General features: G+C 35.6%; 1 protein-coding gene across 1 annotated transcript; it reads right to left on the bottom strand.

Moving 5' to 3' along the window:
- Positions 1-329: 329 nt before the first annotated feature.
- On the bottom strand, positions 330-4,470 carry LOC132862494 (delta-type opioid receptor). Its single transcript, XM_060894536.1, has 3 exons — positions 4,262-4,470; positions 1,256-1,611; positions 330-877 (listed from the first exon to the last, which is right to left on the bottom strand). The coding sequence occupies exons 1-3, from the start codon at positions 4,468-4,470 to the stop codon at positions 330-332; spliced, it is 1,113 nt and encodes a 370-aa protein (XP_060750519.1).
- Positions 4,471-10,381: the final 5,911 nt, after the last annotated feature.

Below are 10,381 nucleotides of genomic sequence, written 5' to 3'. Positions count from 1 at the left end.
CTATAGATGTCTTGTACACACTTAAATTGCATCAATTATCCCCTTTATGGGGATTGACAAATTGTGCATAGCAAAAGATGAGTAATTGTATACCTACCTACTCTTCAGTGGGTCTAGGTACAAGGTAGTTTTAAGTGATTGCGGTATAAAAAGATAAAGAATAAGCCCTTTGTCCCAAGCCAAGAGGCAATTTACTTGTATTTAGTCCCACAGCTAAACAACACATTAAAAAAGATAGTCAAATTGCAACGTAATTTACAGATAAGCAAAATTTACAGCACATACAATGGTTTATGGATGTGAGCACATTTATTGTCCAGATTGCAGTTCTAAACTTCACACCTGGGAATGGCAACAGCTTCATTAACCACTCCGTTTCCTTGTATGAACTCTTGTTCCACCTTCCTCACTGATTTCCTCTGCTGTGGCTCCAGTTCCACATCTGTGTTGGTTTGTACACAGAACACACGGAAGCAGCGTTTAAAATTTTCATCCAGGAAGGCATAGAGCACAGGGTTGAGACTGCTATTAGCATAACCCAGTGCAATGCAGAAGTGCATTGCTGCTACAGAGGTCTGGCTGCCTCCAAGGTCTACCTTCCCCAAAGCCTGAACCAGAGCGAGGACCTGAACAGGCATCCAGCAGAGTACAAATGCAGCCACCACAGCCAACACCAGCTGTGAGATTCTTCGCAAGTTCCGGTCCTTGCTGCGGGAGCCAGAGAGGAGACGAACACTACGCAGGCGTCGCACCATCAAGCCGTAACAAATGCTAATGATAGCCACTGGAATCAAAAAAGAGAAAAGGAACACACAGATGCCAAATACAGGCTCAGAGTAGCTTTGAGGATCAGGAAGCACCACCATGCATTCAATACCTGGAAAAAAGCAACAATTTAAAACATTACTGAAAATTAGCCTTGAATAACCTGAATGAAGCATCAAAGCACATTGCATTACAGTCACCATTACTTTAAAGACTGGAACTGTTGAGAAACATGAACCTGTACAAAGAATGAGTAAAAAGTTGTATTTTATCCTAAAAGAAATTTTCCTTCCCCGAAATTACCCCAAATATAGACAAATAATAAGTCCAAAACCTAAGATTCAAAACATTAATAAAATTAATTAAAATGTCCAGTACAATTCTAAAGGTTATATGAGATGGATGAACACAATGATTGAATGCTTGGTGGACTTCACCATGGAAAGATGAGGCTGAATGAAGGAGAAAGATATTGTTTGGTGATGACTACCATTGGATTCCGCTTCCACTTGTCCCATGATCATAACAGGTACTCCTATAGCAGAAGCCAGTACCCACACTGCAACATTGACCAGCTTGGCTCTGTTGGGTGTACGCACTGCCAGTGAGCACACTGGGTGGCACACAGCAATGTAACGATTCACACTCATAACGGTCAAAGTGAAGATGCTGGTAAACATGTTGTAATAGTCAATGGCCACCACCATCTTGCAGAGAGTCAAGCCAAAAGGCCAGAAGCCTAGTAGCACATCTGTGCCTTGGAAAGGTAGAGTAGCCAGAACAAGGGCATCAGCCAACGCCAGGTTAAAGATATAGATGTTGGTGGCCGTCTTCATCTTTGTATACCTAGACGTATAATTAAAAGACAACAAAACTTACAATTCAACTGATATCTACCTTTGATTATGATCACGTTCTACATATGTGTATTAAAATGTTATATCATAGAAAGAATCTATTAAATATTGGAACAAAATTAACTGGCACATTTTTAATAAATGATTATTGATTTAATAATTTATTTATCTATACATGCATACATACATACATACATACATACATACATACATACATACATACATACATACATACACACATACATACACACACACATACATACATACATACATACATACATACATACACACATACATACATACATACATACATACATACATACACACATACATACACACACACATACATACATACATACATACATACATACATACATACATACATACATACATACACTCAGCATACAATTTAATAGGAATACCTGTACTGCTCATTTACGCATATCAAATCATAAAGCAGAAGTGCAGTACATGAAATGACATCAAGAGCTTTAGTTATTATTCACAGGACACTTCATGATAGGGATATAAATGTTATCTCATATGCGCTGTTTAAAACAGTCAGGAAGATGTCAGTGCAGTAGCTACAAACAAAAGACAAAAAATAGTGAAAATGTGTCCTATTTGGTACGGTTGTTTTTACCAGACTTGTTGGTTTGAGTATTTCAGAAAATAAAGATTTTCTGGGATTTTCACCCAGTCTTCAGAGATTACACAGCATGGTGCCAAAAAAACAACAACAATAAAACAAAAGGTGAGCTTAGAGGAAGTCTACAGAAACACTAATACTGTAAGTACTTTCTTTATGGTACAAAAGCATCTTGGAAATCACAACACGTCATATCTTGTGACAGCAAAAAGCCACATTATTTTCTTTGTACTTAAATAAGTTCTAAACATGTTTAAAAATTAGATCTTATTTTTATTAAATAATTAAAATTATATTTTATTAAATATTCCTTGAAATATTTAATTTCATGGAAGGGTCAACAGGCAACACTGAATCAAATATGCTTAGTAACAAGCATAGCAAAAGGAACATTAAAATATGCTCACTTCAGTGACTATTTCTCTTTCAGGGCTTTCAGCAACAACAACCTCCTGTATAACTTTGTGAATATATATAGTGACAATCAGTACAGTCTCTTTTTATGCTAGACTACACTACAGCTTGTGTTATTTCTATTTTCTGATTTGTAATTATGAAGCAATTATGTGGGGGCATTTGTCAGGCATGGGATTCATTCTTAATTACATGTTTAATGAAAATAAGTTGAGTAGAAATGTAAGACAGTACTAAAGGACTCTCAGGCCACATTATGGTATATAACAGATAAAAGAAAGATGAATGTAAGTCATATAGTATAACAAGTAATTTAACAAATAAATTGTTTAATCTGTATGTAAAAAATGAGAACACTGTAAATGGATCTGTCCTTACGACCATATATACAAAATGTACATCCTTATTTTAAAGCATTCAAGTGGGAAGACACATGTTTTTTCGAGATCTGGTTAGCTAACCAGCAACAGGAATCACAAACAGGATTCAGGCATATTCACAGAGATTCATATAGGATTTAAAGTATTTTTAAATCATTTTTGTGAATGTTCATAATTCTTACAAAAACAGAAATTACTATTGTGAGCTATGGTAATATTCATAAATGTTCTTAATCTTTTCCACACTTAGTGTACTAGCCCTCAAGTACATCTTCTATTCCATTGTATCTTTTAACTAAAAAGGGCTCTTAAACTAATTGCGGTCCAGTTATGTACCATAAATTATTGTTCATTTTTGTACGTCGCTCTGAATAAGGGCATCTGCCAAATGCCGTAAATGTAAATGTAAACTATATCCACATTTATAGGTGAAAGATACATATTGAAGGTAAAAGAAAAGGGCACCGCAAAGAAAGGTAGAGTTTATTACTAGCTCTGTAATTAAAATATTGTAATATACAATAATATTTGTTTGTAAAACTAGCTAGATTGTTAGGACTTCTGCTTGGACATGAGTCTTAAGTCTTTCAGAACCAATTGAGTAAAATCATAGAGACACACCCACTGATCTGTGATCTGCAGGGAAACCCTTGCCATTAAATCATCATGCGCTTACTCTACAAACATCAGCATGCAAGATGGCATCCTGTGAGAACCGGTGTTTAACCTTTAGAGTATGGCTGGTGGACATAGAGGACAAGTGTTTATCTTTTTTTTTTTAAATTATTTTACATTAGCATTCGCTTCCCCATCATTAACTCACTCATACAATGGTAAAATGTATGACTTTTTTTATCTTCTTGTACATCGGCCCCTATACCCTACTGTATCCAGTGATGGACAGCAGGATAATTTCAAAGTATTGATTTCCTAGGACCTTGTGGTCTTTCCATCTCCGCAGCCAAATCTATTACCTTTAGGACAACTTTACACTGATATGAATCATTATGATACACATGCTCTTGACCCACTGTGCAGCACATAATAATCATATGATCTTTATTTTCTTCTTTAAAAAATAACATTTAATGCTTTAAAAAATCCACACACATCAGATTACACATCCAGAATTCACACTCACTTGCACATTCATCCCACTTAGATGGTTAAACTTCAGAACACCAGGACATGCTTACCTGATGATGACATACATGACCAGGCAATTCCCCACAAGTCCCACTACACACACGATGCAGTACAGCGCGACCACTGTGACCTTAACTCCGGTCGGCAGAAGGCCATCCTCTTCGTCCAAAGCGCTCATATTTCCACTCAAAATGGAGTCATTGAGCAGATGAAGCGCTATCTTATCTCCAACACTCTCCAAGCTGTCGGATAACTCCATGATGAAAAGCTACAGCACTTAAACTACCAATTAACAAGTCATTAAGCACTAACTCAAGACGCGCAAACAAATCCCAAGTTGCGTCTTACGCACGCCATGCGCACCGCTTATTGAACCATGTCTTCCACCTCCTCTACCTCTTATATAGTGCATTCTGTGTCCAAGCGGGAGGTAGGTCTGCTCAAACCTTTTAATCGCCGCAACAGAAAGAGACCTCTCTAAGAGAGAGAGAGAGAGAGAGAGAGAGAGATGCATATACAATCTCTCTCTCTCTCTCTCTCTCTCTCTCTCTCTCTCTCTCTCTCTCTCTCTCTCTCTCTCTCTGTCTCTCTTTCCCACACACACACACACACACACACACACACACACACACACACACACACACACACACACACACATTTGTCTTAATATCTTTGTAAGGACCCTTCTACTGACATATTTATTAATACAGTCATTGCTACAGTAATACAGATAGTAAAAATTAAATCAGATAGTAATATGTATCTCCCTGGCATTTTTTTCTATTTTTTATTTTTTTGGTCATGCATTGGTCGTTTCTTTCATGTCCTATGGTCTAAATTATGGATTTCACTGTTGTTTATGGCAGCCCCAACATTTTAACATTCTTCTCCAGACCAGTACATATTAGTGTCTAAAAGCTAATTTATTCTCCAGTGTTTTAAAGTTCTGAAAGTGATGAACTGCTATGGCAACAGGTCATTGTTGCCATAGCAATGATCGCTGACAACTAGCAGTGCTAACAAAGATGTCATTAAGGTTATAATAGTTTAAACGTGCTTGACAAATGATTAGTCAAATTGTTGTTTTGCTTAACCCAATGTTCAGTTGATTGGTCTGTTGAACAACTCCTGCAGTGAAGCATCAGGTGTGATGAGTCACAAACAGATCCTATAGTGAGTGTAATTTTTGTGTTGGTGTTAAAAAAACAGCTTGTAGCACTTTTTTTTAAAGTGGTTTCATGGTCAACTTGCCTTGGCAATCCAATCACTGATGATTGTTATAGTACTGCACAAGAAATAATCATGCACTTGATGGGTAGAAGTAATTGTTATTAAATATAAATAATTTATTTTAAAAAAGAATAAATAATTAACCCTATCTATCTATCTATCTATCTATCTATCTATCTATCTATCTATCTATCTATCTATCTATCTATCTATCTATCTATCTATCTGTCTGTCTGTCTGTCTGTCTGTCTGTCTGTCTATTTAATATTGCTCCATATAATTGTGCTTGGACTGCCTTGCGAAAGATTGATAGATAGCTAGATAGATAGACAGATTTTTAAATTTTAATAGAGACATTGTCACAAATCAACTTTCCAGAATATAAAAATTCAGAAGAAATCTTTTAACATTTTTATCTTTTTAACACTGGATTTGGTTGAGTTTAAAGGTATTTTGGATTTTGGCAATTGGAATCTTTATATTTTTACCATCTTTATCTCTTTCCCATAAAGATCAGTGTAATGAACTTTAGTTCATGACATCAAAAAAAAAAAAAGAAAAGAAAAAGAGACAAGTAGCAATTAAAGGAATGGTCTATAGTTTTAGAGCCCTCTGCTGTCTGCAAGGTGAATTTTAATTGCAATGAAAACACTCATGTGCTTTCCACTTCTCAAGAGGCGACCACACATCCACTGTTGAAACTCATTAGATTCCTTTTATAGAAAAGGAGGTGTCGCTGAGCACTTCCATTTCAGCTGGAGACAGATCTAATGTCAGCAGAAACCTCAAATGAAGAAACTGGCAAAATGCACTACCTGGTAATGACATGACATGCAAAACAATATATGATTACAGGCATAGAAGTGAAGCTTTAAATAAACAGCAAACCACAGCCCTGTTCAATTAATTTGTCTTCCATAATCTTCTATAACAGTAGCTCTGTGAGCAGCTTATGTTCATGTATTATGTTCATGTGCTCATGGGCTTATGTTGTGTTTGTGTGTTCATTCTAATATGTAATAGGTAAATCACATGTACATTGATGTCATTGATGTCACATGAACCATTAATGGAATAAATAGACATTTATTTTAAAATTTTTGGAAGGAATCTCCAGTGTCAGAGCTTTGACGATCTGTCAGACGTCAAATTGAAACTCCAGACATTGTACTTTGTGTTTTTTTATGCACCATGTTTTTTATTCATTCATTTTCTACCGCTTATCCGAACTACCTCGGGTCACGGGGAGCCTGTGCCTATCTCAGGCGTCATTGGGCATCAAGGCAGGATACACCCTGGACGGAGTGCCAACCCATCGCAGGGCACACACACACTGTCATTCACTCACGCAATCACATACTAGGGACAATTTTCCAGAGATGCCAATCAACCTACCATGCATGTCTTTGGACTGGGGGAGGAAACCGGAGTACCCGGAGGAAACCCCCGAGGCACGGGGAGAACATGCAAACTCCACACACACAAGGTGGAGGCGGGAATCGAACCCCGACCCTGGAGGTGTGAGGCGAACGTGCTAACCACTAAGCCACCGTGCCCCCCCCATGTTTTTTATTTCTTACTAATTTCAAAAATGTAATGCAGTTTTTGTCACTTTTATCACTTTATCAAGAAAATAATGCAGCAACATTTTTGTGCATAAAAAATGAGAAAGGAATTAAAATGTTATGTATGTAGTGTACTAAATGTTTCCCATTTCTTTTTAATATTGTATTTTTGCCCTAAAAATAAAATAGATATTCAAGATATTCAAGGTTAATTTTTTTCTTTCTTGTGGAAATTAAGGCAGCTGATTTTGAGACCTACTGGCAAATTATCAATAATCATAATTTTGCCGTTGATCATAGAATGTTGGAGTTTTTAACTTTCAACGAATTCTGATCATCCTAATTGGGACAGTGAAGTACAAGCTGATACCATGGATGCATATTATCCCAGTCCAGCTGCAAAGAAGCAGAAATTTGTATATTTTAGAATGTACAGTATGTTGCGATATAAGATTTGGGTGCTTCTTAAAATACATTTCAATCTAGTTAAAATGAATGAATAGAGAGTTAATAAAATCTTATTAGCAGCTATGTCATAAAGAGCTAGTGGAAATTTTGTTGACTTCAACCATTCACTGTACTGTAGTCTATTATGTATGTTCTTATTAAAAAATGTAATTTCAACATTTTCTTGTAAATAAATTATTTATGAATAGTTTTAAAAAGAGCAGTAGTAATCTAACTGATGAGGAAGCCTGAAATAGAAAAGAACTAAAAGTAAACAAGGACACAAGGGATACATGTGATGGTAATTATGCTGAGTACATAGAGTCATTTTTACTGTTAGATCAAAAAAACAGAACACTCTGAAAGAATATAATTGTGCCAACAGTAAAAAAAAAAAAAAATAAGTGAGCGCTGAGAAAGGCAGAACATCCATCATCCACGCATACCATTTGTCCTTTCATTCTTCTTTGTCACTGAAAGCACATTTAGTCCAGAGGGAGGTTAAATTTATCCTTGACAGAAAATGGTTGTTACCTTTGCCTATGTCATGCATCTTTGAATGACTTTATTCACTTACTGGTTGCTGCCCGGCAATAAAGGGAGACAGGGAAAAGGAACAAGATGGGAATATTTATAGCTGTGCTATGCAGCACAGGCGTTTGGGTGTTTATAAAGCAGCACACACATCTGAGATGCTGTGGCTCAGAGAGGAGATAAATGGGTAAGATTTTGTGTCCTGGTAAGGAACACTCAGTAAAATGTGAAGCAATCAATCTCCTCCTGCAAGCACTTGGGTCAAAGCCAGAGAAAAAATGAGCCAATGTGCTGAAGTGGGGGACTGGAAATGAGATTGGAACCTGAAAATGGAGCCTATGGCAGCAAACAAGGGAGAAGGAGTAACAAAGGAGCACTGATTTCAAATAGGAAGACACTCATTTAAAAGACTATAGAGGAGAAACATATACATTTTTAAGTGTATATACTTCTGTTAGGGTATGAATAAACATATTATAAATTCACTAAAGATATGCATTATTCACATATAAAAGCCAATTACTGCAAGAGAGTCAATGTTTAGAAGATTATAGACAGGAACAGTCACGAGTCCACAATAACACTTATTCAATAGTTAAAATGCATTATGCACTCATGCTTTTTCCTTATGTGGAGAAATTTGCTATTTTGTAGTAATAAAATGAAATATCCAGGGCATTCAATAAATCCCACTATGCCCTGTAATAGATAGAGGTACAATAATATAATAATTTGTAAGGTGTAAGGAAAAGGGATAGGGAGTAGGGCACTATTTCAGCACAGGTTTCACCCATCCTTGCTGAGTGGCTGGGCAAAAAATGCAGGCATCGTGTGCAAGAAACCAATTTCCTGTAGTCCTGCAGTGTTTGAGTTGATAGGACTTTTCTTTACATACACCAGGAAAAAAGATTAAAAACTACAAAATCAACAACAAAACATTTATTGGTGCAATATGAGTGTAAGCTTTATCTTCAGTCTAATAGTCTGAAATTAAATATATACAGTGGTATTGTTATTTTAGTGTAACTATTTTATTTCAATTATACATTTGTGTGTAATTACACAATTCACTTATACTGCACAAGAACTGATGAGTAAATTTTGCATACAAAATGAGTGAATTAAAAATATAAATTATGTACTGTGTCCCAGGGGTACAATTTGAGTCTTAATAACTGTCAATAATTCAAGAACATGCAAATGGTTATATTTTTTGGGAGAAATTGCCTTTTCTAGGCTTCAAGCAATAATTAGCAACACCATCAGACAAGAAAATTATGTCTTAATGAAGGTAATATCCAACTGGAACAATGCTCTTAAAATTGATAGTGAAAGAAAAAGAAGGGGTGGGAGAAAGGAATACAGAGTACGGTGCACTACTGCCATCTGCTGGCGATGTAACACATTACACTACGATTATTAAAGCAATTAAAATATCACATTTGATAATTACAGGTAACACAAATTTACGATCAATTAATGTTCGGAAAAATCCATATGAGCAATCAGTATTTTTAATTCTGTCCAAACTAAGTTGTGTCTCGGAGAAAGTCATTATAATTTTGGTTTAAAATTAAAAATGAATTATGAAACAATGAAAACAATGAAACAATAATATTTAGGAATGACGGTTTTAATTAATATAAACATATATAATCACAGACATTATTATACATTATGTTCCCTTTGTTTTACGTTGCAGTACACTGAGTGTCCACTTTATTAGGAATAAAGCCCACCTGTACACTGTACACCCACTCAATCAATTATCCAGTCAGCCAATCACGTAGCAGGTGAACAGGTACATAAATATGATTTAAATGAACTGAAATTCATCATTTCTGAAATAGGAACTCTCAGTTGTAGTATTCAATGTAAATACATTACAGGAAGCATCAGAATAATTTAGCTTAGTTGGTGAAGTCTGATAAAAAATTATAATAAAGACTTTAACCCTTAACAAAGAAGTACAAAAACGTTTGGGGGGAAGGATAACAAGTTTGTTATCAAAGCATAAAAACTTTTCTACATAGTCCCAGAAATACACTATTAAACACCCCTACAATGGGTTATATCAGTTCTCACTGTTGCTTCAGGTTTGACTAAGTGTTTCATTTTTTTTTTTTTTTTTGGATGGATGGATGAGGTTTTCTTTTACTAAACACATTATAATAAATTTTTTTAAAGGAATTCCTCTGTTTTAGGGTTCTACATAGAAAATTCTTCCAAGCAGACAAACCCAAGGACCCTGAGGTAAATTATGGACTGAGTAAACTACCATTAAACATATTATGCTAACCTTACGAAAAATAATCACACAATTCTTGTGTGAATAATTACATGGTTTACATGACAAATTTATACATGTATTTTTTTAGATTCACACATTTTCAC

This window comes from Tachysurus vachellii, chromosome 19 (assembly GCF_030014155.1).
Source record: "Tachysurus vachellii isolate PV-2020 chromosome 19, HZAU_Pvac_v1, whole genome shotgun sequence".
Lineage (NCBI taxonomy): Eukaryota > Metazoa > Chordata > Actinopteri > Siluriformes > Bagridae > Tachysurus > Tachysurus vachellii.
Note: the sequence above shows the minus strand (reverse complement) of the source record. Positions and strands in the feature narration are given on the sequence as shown.